The sequence below is a fragment of the Astatotilapia calliptera genome, chromosome 14, assembly GCF_900246225.1.
Source record: "Astatotilapia calliptera chromosome 14, fAstCal1.2, whole genome shotgun sequence".
NCBI lineage: Eukaryota > Metazoa > Chordata > Actinopteri > Cichliformes > Cichlidae > Astatotilapia > Astatotilapia calliptera.
In genome coordinates this window covers 38,526,546-38,539,480 of record NC_039315.1, presented here as the reverse complement: position 1 = coordinate 38,539,480, position 12,935 = coordinate 38,526,546, and the positions used below count along the sequence as shown (strand labels likewise).

General features: G+C 45.2%; 1 protein-coding gene across 3 annotated transcripts in view; it reads left to right on the top strand.

The window, feature by feature from the left end:
- sez6b (seizure related 6 homolog b) overlaps positions 1-12,935 on the top strand; it is a 233,226-nt gene that overhangs the window by 196,599 nt on the left and 23,692 nt on the right. For all 3 annotated transcript variants that reach the window (XM_026192832.1, XM_026192831.1, XM_026192833.1), the window contains 3 exons: positions 461-629; positions 9,844-10,010; positions 12,673-12,867. In XM_026192832.1, coding sequence (XP_026048617.1) covers positions 461-629; positions 9,844-10,010; positions 12,673-12,867 — 531 coding nt within the window. The remainder of the gene's footprint in view (positions 1-460; positions 630-9,843; positions 10,011-12,672; positions 12,868-12,935) is intronic.

The following is a 12,935-nucleotide window of genomic DNA, read 5'->3' as shown; positions in this document are numbered from 1 at the left end:
TCATAATATAGTACAAACAGTACTACACTAGCTACTTGATAACAACTAACAGTATCAGGAAGTGTTGACTTACTAAAATTATTGTAACAGCACTTGACAGCAGAGCAGCAGTGGTGTGATACTAATGATGATAATCAAATTATGCAGTAGATGGATCAAATTTATGCTTTACAAGTTTACAATTTATAATGTTAAAATTAAGGGAAATATAAATAATTTTTGCTATAATAAATTTTGATGTTGGCAAATGTCTGAATGCTTTCAAATACTAAAAGCAGTCTTATTAGGCTGGTTCTTGTTTTTTTTTTTCATGGTCACCAGTTTGAGTTTGGTTATTAAGTTAGGGTAATAGAGAATGAGATGATGTCAGTACGAGTAAATTTGACTGAGATTCACTACATAATGTGAAATCCACCACAGTTTAATTTGATGTTCACTTCCATTCCTTCTTGTTTTTCAGCTGCCTGTGGAGGTTTGGTGAGGAACATCACAGTTGGTCGGATTGTCTCTCCTGGTTTTCCGAGCAACTACAGCAACAACCTAACCTGCCACTGGCTGCTGGAGGCCCCTGAGGGCCAGAGGCTCCACATCCACTTTGAGAAGGTAGCACTGGCTGAGGATGATGATCGGTAAGCTATGATTTGAGATTGTTGTAAACTGAAAACTCTTTCCTTTAACAAATTGATCATTTCAAAAACAATTACTCTAAAGCTCCTATGTGCACAATTTTCAAGTTTCCAGTCTTACACAGTCTTAGAATGAAAGACACCCAATGAGTATCACCTAATGCAACAAAGCAGCCTAAGCAAAGAGGCCCAGACCTCCCTCTCCCCAGCCACCTCCTCCAGCTTATCCGGAGGAATACCAAGGCGTTCCCAGGCCAGCCGAGAGATATAATCTCTCCAGCGTGTCCTGGGTCTGCCCCGGGCCTCCTCCCGGTGGGACATGCCTGGAACACCTCACCCAGGAGGCGCCCAGGGGGCATCCTTGTCAGATGCCCGAACCACCTCAGCTGGCTCCTTTCGATGTGGAGCAGCAGCTGCTCTACTCTGAGCCCCTCCCGGATGGCCGAACTTCTCACCCTATCTCTAAGGGAGAGGCCAGCCACCCTTCGGAGGAAGCTCATTTCTGCCGCTTGTATCCGCGATCTCGTTCTTTCGGTCACTACCCACAGCTCGTGGCCATAGGTGAGGGTAGGGACGTAGATCGACCGGTAAATTGAGAGCTTCGCTTTTACACTCAGCTCCCTCTTCACCACGACGGACCGGTGCAGCGTCTGCATTACTGCAGCTGCAGCCCCAATCCGTCTGTCGATCTCCGGCTCCCTTCTCCCATCACTCGCGAACAAGACCCCGAGATACTTGAACTCCTCCACTTGGGGCAGGAACTCATCCCCGACCCGGAGTGGGCACTCCACCCTTTTCCGGCTGAGAACCATGGCCTCAGATTTGGAGGTGCTGATCCTCATTCCCGCTGCTTCACACTCGGCTGCGAACCGTTCCAGTGCGAGCTGGAGGCCCTCACCCGATGAAGCCAACAGAACCACATCATCTGCAAAAATCAGAGATGAGATTCTGAGGCCACCAAAGCGAAAGCCCTCCGCCACTTGGCTGCGCCTAGAAATCCTGTCCATAAAAATTATGAACAGAACCGGAGACAAAGGGCAGCCCTGGCGGAGCCCATCACCCACCGGGAACGAGTCCGACTTATTGCCGGCAATGCGAACCAAGCTCTTGCAACGGTTGTATAGGGATCGAATGGCCCGTAGCAATGGGCCAGACACCCCATATTCCCGCAACACCTCCCACAGGACACCCCGAGGGACACGGTCGAATGCCTTCTCCAAGTCCACAAAACACATGTAGACTGGTTGGGCAAACTCCCATGCACCCTCAAGTATCCTGGAGAGGATAGAGAGCTGGTCCAGTGTTCCGCGACCAGGACGAAAACCACATTGTTCCTCCTGTATCCGAGGTTCGACTAACGGACGAACTCTCCTTTCCAGCACCCTGGCATAGACTTTCCCAGGGAGGCTGAGGAGTGTGATCCCCCTGTAGTTGGAACACACCCTCCGGTCCCCTTTCTTAAAGATGGGGACCACCACCCCGGTCTGCCAGTCCACAGGTACTGCCCCTGATCTCCACGCAACATTGCAGAGGCGTGTCAACCAGGACAGCCCTACAACATCCAGAGCCTTCAGGAACTCAGGGCGGACCTCATCAACACCAGGGGCTCTGCCACCAAGGAGTTGTTTAACTGTCTCAGTGACCTCGCCCCCGGAAATTGGCGGGTCATTCCCCTCATCCCCAGACTCTGCTTCCTCCTCGGAAGACATGTCAGTGGGATTAAGGAGGTCCTCGAAGTATTCCTTCCACCGCCTGACAATTTTCTCAGTCGACGTCAGCAGCACTCCGCCAGCACTATACACAGTGCAGGTAGAGCACCGCTTTCCCCTCCTGAGACGTCTGACGGTTTGCCAGAATCTCTTCGAGGCAGTCCGAAAGTCTTTTTCCATGGCCTCTCCAAACTCCTCCCACACCCGAGTTTTTGCTTCAGCCACTGCCCGAGCCGCATTCCGCTTGGCCTGTCGATACCTGTCGGCTGCCTCCGGAGTCCCACAGGCTAACCAAGCCCGATAGGACTCCTTCTTCAGCCTAGTGGCTTCCTTCACCTCTGGTGTCCATTTGGTTCGGGGATTACCACCACGGCAGGCCCAACCACCTTGCGGCCGCAGCTCAATGCAGCAGCTTCGGCAATGGAGACGCTGAACATGGTCCATTCGGACTCAATGTCCCCAGTCTCCCTCGGAATGCTGTTGAAGCTCTGCCGGAGGTGTGCGTTGAAGATCTCGCGGACTGGGGCCTCTGCTAGACGTTCCCAGCACACCCTCACTACGCGTTTAGGTGTACCAGGTCTGTCCAGCGTCTTCCCCCGCCACCTGATCCAACTCACCACCAGGTGGTGATCAGTTGACAGCTCAGCCCCTCTCTTTACCCGAGTGTCCAGAACATATGGTCGCAGGTCTGCTGATACGATTACAAAATCGATCATCGACCTACGGCCTAGAGCGTCCTGGTGCTACGTGCACTTATGGACACTCTTATGTTCGAACAGGGTGTTCGTTATGGCCAAACTGTGATTAGCACAGAAGTCCAATAACAGAGCACCGCTCGGGTTCAGATCAGGGAGGCCGTTCCTCCCAATCACGCCCCTCCAGGTCTCGCTGTCGTTACCCACGTGAGCATTGAAGTCTCCCAGCAGGACAACAGAGTCTCCAGGTGGAGCACCCTCCAGCACCCCCCCCAGGGACTCTAAGAAGGCTGGGTACTCTGAACTGCCAGATGACAGTCAGGACCCGTTCCCCGACCCTAAGGCGCAGGGAACAAACCCTCTCGTCCACCGGGAAAAACCCCAACGTACCGGCAGCAAGCCGAGGGGATATTAGGATACCCACCCCAGCCCGCCGCCTCTCACCAAGGGCAACTCCAGACTGAGACAGAGTCCAGCCCCTCTCCAGGAGACTGGTTCCAGAGCCCAAGCCATGTGTAGAGGTGAGCCCGACTATATCTAGCCGGTACCTCTCAACCTCACGCACTAACTCAGGCTCCTTCCCCGCCAGAGAGGTGACATTCCATGTCCCTATTGCCAGTCTTGGCAGCCGGGGGTCAGTCCGCCAGGGCCTCCGCTCCTGGCCGCCACCCGGCACACAATGCACCCGACCCCTATGGCGCCTCCTGCGGGTGGTGGGCCTGCGGGAGGATGGGCCCATGTCTCCTCTTTGGGCTGTGCCCGGCCGGGCCCCATGGACTAAGGCCCGGCCACCAGACGCTCGCCCTCGGGCACCCTCCCCGGGCCTGGCTCCAGGGCGAGGCCCCGGTAACCCTATCCCGGGCAGGGTAAACTGTTCCCTCGGTGTCCTTTTCATAAGGGTCTTATGAATCGCTCTTTGTCTGGTCCCTCACCCAGGGCCAATTTGCCATGGGAGACCCTACCAGGGGGCAAAAGCCCCCAGACAACATAGCCCCTGGGATCCCTGTGACACACAAACCCCTCCACCATGATAAGGTAGCGATTCAAGGAGGATTAGTAATTGTAATTACTAATCTGTTCAAATGTGAGACTCAGGTTACAGTTGGGATGTACATGTATTGTGCATGGGGTGACTTGAAAAATGCCTGCAACGCACCAGCAACGACAGGGTAGTAGCTAGTAAACTGGTATCGTAAAAACATCCTCTTAAACAAACATCCTGCCCCCTTAAATCAAACTTTTAGAAGTTGAGAAAGAAGCATGTGTACTCAACCAATACTGGGTAGTTACCCCAAACATGTATTTGGTCGTACGACATTAAGATCGTTCAATCCTCCCTGGTACCACACATGCCCATGTCTGGAGGACTGTTGTGCATACCCTTTTTAGTTATGTTAATATTGGCAATGGTGAGAAGTGTTATAGTTGGGTTTTAATATGTTTGGCCGTCCAATTAAGGTAAATTACATGACAAAATCCTCTATCCAGAGCACCCCCACCCATTTTCCGCCTCTGCCTCATCATATCTGCAGCACATGTAAGCTTGAAGGGCTTATGCTGAAGAGTTCAGTTCTGACCTGAAGCTTCTTCTGACCTGAAGAAGCTTCTCGGATGAGAGGTGAAATGTCTTCAAGCAACTTAAAGAAGTCCAGACGCTTTTCTTTTCAAGCTCCTTAAACACTTCAGATTGTTAGAAAATATGAGCTATTTGCTGGCTGGTGTAACTGTCTCATGGCTCACACCCTGTTAACTTTGATGTACTACTTTCCTCTTTACTTCAGCACAGTCCTTAACTTATGTTCAATCATGAGGCCTCTTATCTTTGTACCTTCTGCTTTGTCCCTGAAGACTCCACAGAATAACATCAGGATGTCAGTGTAGCGCATACCGGTGACAGCTGAATGTCATTTTAGCAGCATGGGGCTGCAATTAAGGGCCAGTGAATAGAGTAACCATGGGGGAGAAATTAGCTGAGTAATCCATTCTGTCTGCCAGACAATAGTGGCTCCAGGCTGCTCTTATACTCATGCTACAGATGGAGACCTCACAGATACGAAGGGATATCTGGACAGCTCTAGAAACAAAAGGAAAAGATTTAGGTGAAGTGGTGATTTGGAAAGGTTAACTGACAAATGTGCAAAAGGTGTTCATTTAATGCACCAAGGTTTGTTGGCTTTTAAAAGGCCAGAAATAGACTGGTACTTCCAGTATACTGTATAGCACCTTTCTACTCAGTTTGATTGAACAAAGTGTGTTCTACTGGTCTCATTCACACGATCACACACACATTCATACAGCGCACCCCCACCCCCACCCCCACCCTTTTTAAAACTAACATCAATTCACACAGTCACATGGAGGGACAACTCGCAATTCAGTATCTTGCCCAAGAATACTTTCCCTCATGGGCTGGAGGAGCCACTGATTGATCCGCCGATTGATAGATGCTCTATCATATAACCCTCTAGTTTATTATTTATTTAACTAGTTAGTTATTATATAACCTAAGTATATAAATACTAGTGTTTATTCAACAAAAAAAAAATCTAAGATCTGTCATTTAAGACCATTTACTCACTATTTCATAGTGTTCAGCTGCACTTCATGAAACTTGCTATGATGTATCCCATGTAGCTATGTACTCACTTTTTCCAATAAACCAATGGAAAATGACAAATATTGGTGATTTATCATTGATACTACAGTACACAAGCCCACAGATATTATATACTGACAGAAAATGACTTCAGTTAATTAATCAGTCTTAATTAACCGTTCTTTCTTGTTTATAGGTTTTTAGACGTTAGCTAATCAATGTACTCAAAATGCTCCCTTGATATTCTATTTAACAGATTACAAATGTAGAGTTTGCTGATTTACTTTTGTTATAGCAAGAAATCACAAGCAGTTGTTATCTGGAAGGCAAGAAAAATTGTTATGAATGCATTAACACTCAAAATGTTGCATGATTTATAGGTAATGGCATGAAAAACTATAGCCAGTGTTTTTAGGGTTTTTACCCATCTAGAGAATATGAGTATGAATATGAGTCTATGTGAATAGAAACAATAAAAATAAAAAGTTATTTTCAACTGCTCCCTTACCCATGTTTTGAACACTGGATGCTCTTCCTGACACAACGCAAAGGGCGTCTCCTCCTGAGACTGAACTGGATATTATTTGTTTATTAGGCACATCTCTAACCCATTACATTATGAAGTAACCAACAGGAACATTAAGAAAAAACATAAATATACACATATTTTATAATAGTTTATTGATTTTATTTAACACTTTAGTGCTCTGATAAACCTTTTTCTTTTAACTGAGAAGAATAAGACAACCACAAGATTGCTGCTGGTGGAGGGCTGTGACGTGCATCAACATCAAATCTGTGTGTGTGTTCTATGTGTGTATATGCCTTCATACATGGTAATTAATGATTGGGTGACACACAGTGTTGGGAAGGTTACTTTTAAAATGTATTCCACTACAGATTACAGATTACATGCCCCAAAATGTACAGGGTGGGCCATTTATATGGATACACCGTAATAACATGGGAATGGTTGGTGATATTAAAGTCCTGTTTGTGGCACATTAGTTTATGTGAGGGGCAAACTCCTCAAGATGGGTGGTGAATGACCATGGTGGCCATTTAGAAGTCGGCCATCTTGGATACAACTTTTGTTTTTCCAATAGGAAGAGGGCCATGTGACACATCAAACTTATTGGTAATGTCACAAGAACAACAATGGTGTGCTTGGTTTCAACGTAACTTTATTCTTTCATGAGTTATTTACAAGTTTCTGACCACTTATAAAATGTGTTCAATGTGCAGCCCACTGTGTTGGATTGTCAATGCAACCCTCTTCTCCCACTCTTCACACACTGATAGCAACACCGCAGGAGAAATGCCAGCACAGGCATCCAGTATCCGTAGTTTCAGGAGCTGCACATCTCGTATCTTCACACCATAGACAATTGCCTTCAGATGACCCCAAAGATAAAAGTCTAAGGGGGTCAGATCGGGAGACCTTGGGGGCCATTCAACTGGCCCACGACGACCAATCCACTTTCCAGGAAACTGTTCATCTAGGAATGCTTGGACCTGGCACCCATAATGCGGTGGTGCACCATCTTGCTGGAAAAAACTCAGGGAACGTGCCAGCTTCAGTGCATAAAGAGGGAAACACATCATCATGTAGCAATTTCAAATATCCAGTGGCCTTGAGGTTTCCATTGATGAAGAATGGACCCACTATCGTTGTGCCCCATATACCACACCAAACCATCACTTTTGTTGTTCCAACAGTCTTGGAGGGATCCATCCAATGTGGGTTAGTGTCAGACCAATAGCGGCGGTTTTGTTTGTTAACTTCACCATTCACATAAAAGTTTGCCTCATCGCTGAACAAAACTTCTGCGTGAACTGAGGGTCCTGTTCCAATTTTTGTTTTGCCCATTCTGCAAATTCTGTGGCCGATCTGGGTCATCCTCGTTGAGATGCTGCAGTAGCTGGAGTTTGTAAGGGTGCCATTTGTGAGTAGCTAATATCCGCCGAAGGGATGTTCGACTAATGCCACTCTCCACTCTCTCTGCGGCAAGTGCTACGCTGTGGGCTCTTGCTGAATGAAGCTAGGACAGCCACTGATGTTTCTTCATTAGTGACAGTTTTCTTGCGTCCACATTTTGGCAAATCCAACACTGAACCAGTTTCACGAAACTTAGCAAGCAGTTTGCTAACTGTAGCATGGGAGATGGGTGGTCTTGTAGGGGGTCTTGCATTGAAATCTGCTGCAATGACCCGGTTACTGCGTTCACCAGATATCAACACAATTTCGATCCGCTCCTCACGTGTTAACCTCTTCGACATGTCAATGGCTGTGAACAAAGAGAAACTTGTAAATAACTCATGAAAGAATAAAGTTACGTTGGAACCAAGCACACCATTGTTTTTCTTGTGACATTACCAATAAGTTTGATGTGTCACATGGCCCTCTTCCTATTGAAAAAACAAAAGTTGTATCCAAGATGGCCGACTTCTAAATGGCCACCATGGTCACCACCCATCTTGAGGAGTTTGCCCCTCACATATACTAATGTGCCACAAACAGGACTTTAATATCACCAACCATTCCCATTTTATTACAGTGTATCCATATAAATGGCCCACCCTGTATTTTGTAGCATATGGCCAGAGGGGCCGATGGCGCGACATGGCAGCCTCCCTTCTATCAGTCTGCCTCAGGGCAGCTGTGGCTACAACCGTAGCTTGCCTCCACCAGTGTGTGAATGCGAGAGTGAATGAATAGTGGCATTGTAAAGCGCTTTGGGTGCCTTGGAAAGCGCTATATAAATCCAATCCATTATTATATTCCGTTACGTTACTCAATGAGAGTAACGTATTCTGAATACTTTGGATGACTTAATACATTATCATGCTTTTTACAACTACATGAATGTACTATTGCTTTGTGATTTGTTGCTATTACTGAAGGTCACTCATCATACCAACACCAACTAGATTTTTAAATCTTAATATAAAATGAGTAACAGTAGGGTGGACATTAGGTAAGGCTGCACTTTTTGCAGCGATCTCGTATAGAAAACTATTCCGCGCGTATATAAAACAGGTCCGCAGCTCCGAACCCGTAGTAAAGGGACCTCTGGCGGGTTCCGTGTCGGACTCGTAGCCAAAAACTGGCTTTACTTTGTTGTCTGGGTCAACTTTGCTAGTGAGAGACAGAGAGAGGCGTTGAAAGGCTGCTCCAACGGAGCTTATTGTTTCAGAGGAAAACAGGAACACAGTGTACAGTCGAGTCTTAATAGCTTACTTACAACTGGGCTACACTGCCCATGAGGCTACATTCTTTAGGGCTATGCCTGTAATACTCTGCTTATTGCCTTCATATTTAAAAAAATTTTGAATAATTTTAAAAAATATTTCTTCACGTCGTTTTGCGGGCTGCAAGTAGAGGTGACATGGGCCGCGAGATTGAGACCCAGACATTAGAGCCTCTTAATGCGTGTTTTGCTTGGGTTTCCACCAGCGTGGAATTACCAAAAATAGAGAGGGGACAGCCTAACATATGAAACAGGAAAAGACCGTCGTGTAATCCCTTTATTTCAACAAAGTAACTGTATTCTGAATACCACCTTTTTAAATGGTAACTGTAACGGAATACAGTTACTCATATTTTGTATTTTAAACACGTAACACCGGTACATGTATTCCGTTACTCCCCAACACTGGTGACACTGTTATTTAGTGATTAACACTGCTGCCACTTAACAAGAAGGTTCAGGGCTTGATTCTACTGGGGCTTTCTGCTAGTTCCAGGGACTCAAACTTTCTCCTGCAGTCCAGTGACGTCTGTGAGTTCTACACTTCAGCCAGTCGCTGACTATAAATGATTTTTTTTATGTTAGTTCTTCTAAATTACTTTTGAGTGTCTGAAAATAGGGAGTATGTATGAAAATGCAATATTGTTCTTAAACCCTCTGAAATAAAAGAAAAGTCAGATGTTTGATTTAAACAACTGGAGGTGTACAAAGGCAAATTGAAAAGAAAAATGCTGTAAATATCTGTTTATAATTTGCTGTACATATGTTTAAACATGCAAATTGATATTTTCTTTTAATTTACAAAGTAGCCTAAATAGATCATTCAAATATGTTACGTTAATCAGTATTTTATACTCAATTGTAGGCAAGGATGCAAACAGATAAAGAACAGCCAGTAGGAGTCAAAAAGTTCCATTCTGTTAAATAAGATACCCTGTAAATAAAATTTTGTTCACTGTCTTTCAGGCTCCTGATCAAGAATGGCAACAGCATAAATGCAGCCGTACTGTATGATTCCTATGAGGTGGAGTATTTGCCTAATGAAGGGCTCCTTAGCACATCTAGGCAGCTCTTCATTGAGCTTACTACAGATGCCACAGGAACCTCGACTGGCATAGCCATTAGGTATCAAGGTAAGAATTATGCATGATGAGTTGGATAGCACTTTCTATTACAGCCTGATAATAAAGTGGTAATAGTAGGGTAACAATGAAGAAACAAGAATGTACTAATGTGGTAATTTCTTCTTCTTCTTATTTATAATTATTGTTTCCATTTACGGTGACCAGTGGTTAGCACTGTTGCCGCACAGCAAGAATGTTGTGAGTTCAATTCCACCATCAGGCCGGGGTCTTTCTGTGTAGAGTTTGCATGTTCTCCCCATGTTTGCGTGGGTTCTCCCCGGGTATTCCGGCTTCCTCCCACAGTCCAAAGACATGCAGTTAGTGGGGATAGGTTAATTGATCAATCTAAATTGCCCATATGTGTGAATGCGTGAGTGGATGTGAGTGCAAATGGTTGTCTGTCCCTGTGTTAGCCCGGCGACAGATTGGCGACCTATCCAGGGTGTACCCCGCCTCTCGCCCTATGACAGCTGGGATAGGCTCCAGCGCCCCCCGCGACCCTGAAAAGCGAATGGATGGATGTTTCCATTTAATATCATATTAATAACATTAAATTAAACTAAAAAATGTTGTGATTAAAATCTGGAAACACAACAAAGTGGCAATTTAAAGAAATCCACACTCACTATTGCCCTAATTAACTTAATTTAATCTAAACCCACAATAAACCAAAATATCAGTCCACTTTTGTTGTTTTTATTTTGGCCGCCATGGAATCTGAGTGAATGGGGAACTACTGCCTGACAGACCTTTAATCTAGGACTGCGCTCTTTTGGACAGAGATCTCGGATGTTGTTCCTGAGATCTGCTGGAGCCACTCGCCTAGCTTGGGTGTTACTGCACAAAGTGCTCAGATTACCACTGGGACCATTCTTACCTTCACCCTCCACATCTTCTCAAGTTTTTCCCTCAACCCTTGGTACTTCTCCAGCTTCTCATGTTCCTTCTTCCTGATGTTGTTGTCACTGGTCATTGCTACATCTTTCACTACAGCCATCTTCTACTGCTTGTCTACCACTACTATGTACTGTACGTTAGCGATGTTGTTATGTTGGTTAGCCATCACCAGTTTGTCCATCTGTATCTGGAAGTCCCACAGGATCTTAGCCCAGTCATTCTCAACCACCCAAGGTCCCATTTTGACCTCGGGACTTCCAAGGGGTGTTCAGCACAGATGTTTCTGTATACTATGCCGGCCGCTTGGCTACGGTGTTCCACGTATATCCTGCCTGCTAAGCATCTTGGAACCTGCTGTTTTGTGCTGGATTATCTCAGGGCATCTTTACACAGCCTGAACCTGGGGTCTTGCCTGGTGTGGTAGGCCATTGCCTCTATGGATCTTGTACTTAGATCTTGTTCCTGTGCTGCCCTGATTAGTGCTTCTGTGCTGTCTTTCAGTCCAGCTTTGTCCAGCCATCAGTAGGATTTTTGGATGTCAGTCACTTCCTCTATTTGCCGGTGGTACATACCATGCAGGGGCCTGTCCTATGATGGCTTCTCTTCTTCATTTTTGGGTTTCTGCTGGCTGAGTTATTCACTGAGCATGCAATATTAAAACCAATCTTTTAATGGCTAAGGAAGCCCAAAAAGATTTAACAAACAATTGGTTGACAAACAACTGGTTGTTTTTTTTTGTTTGTTTGTTTGGCTGATTTAAGACACGGGTCAAAACCTACAAGTTACCACAGAATACATAGATGAAGGTAAAATTTAAAATATGGTTCATAGCTTTACTGAACTAAATATAATATTTTTCACTATTTTGCATCAGTCTTTAAACATTTTTTGTTATGAAGCTTGACTATCTGTTAACTAATGTTTTCTTTTCTGTGTTTCACTTGAAAAAAGAGACCTTGAAATAAATCTAGTGAAAGATGCAATATGATTTTAACAAAATCACATTTTTAAGAAAATATAAACAAAATACATTTGATCTCAGAATCAGAATATTTTAATAATCCCTAGGAAAATGATGTAGAAAAGAAAGCTATTAATACAGATGAACACTCATCTGAGTGAAGAGTAAAGGACAAACAAATTAGTAAGAAAAAAGTAAGAAAATTAGTAAGAAAAAAGTTAAACTAAAGAGAAAAAGCAGCAACTGAAACAGGCTGCGTGCTGGTTGACACATGCACACTCTAAAAGATGGATTTTGAACATATATATATAAGGGCAAATATAAACAATTGTTTATTATTTATTAATGGAGCTTCTAACTCCAGCACGGTGGAACAGTGGTTAGCACTGTTGCCGCACAGCAAGAAGGTCCTGAGTTCAATTCCACCATCAGGCCAGGGTCTTTCTGTGTGGAGTTTTCATCTTCTCCCTGTGTTTGCGTGGGTTCCCTCCGGGTACTGCGGCTTCCTCCCACAGTCCAAAGACATGCAGCTTGTGGGGATAGGTTAATTGATTAATCCAAATTGCCCATAGGTGTGAATGTGAGTGTGAATGGTTGTCTGTCTCTGTGTGTTAGCCCTGTGACAGACTGGCGACCTGTCAAGGGTGTACCGCACAGACATGTCAAGGGTGTACCCCTCCTCTCGCCCTATGACTGCTGGGATAGGCTCCAGCATCCCCTGCGACCCTGAAAAGGATAAGCGGAAGCGAATAGATGGATGGATTCTAACTCCTTCCTACAACTATTTTTGTAACATTACTTCCATCTCTCTAGCTTTTTCAGCGGGTCACTGCTATGAACCCTTTGTGAAGTACGGTAACATGACCAGCACTGACAACACCTGGTCAGTAGGAGCTGTGGTGGAGTTTGCCTGTGACCCGGGGTATACTCTGGAACAGGGATCTGTCACCATTGAGTGCATGGATCCTAACAATCCACAGTGGAATGAGACTGAGCCTGCTTGCAGAGGTTTGTATGCCTGATTTATTGACATGCATCTTTGGATTACTTGTGCTTCTTTCTTGTCATCTTCTACA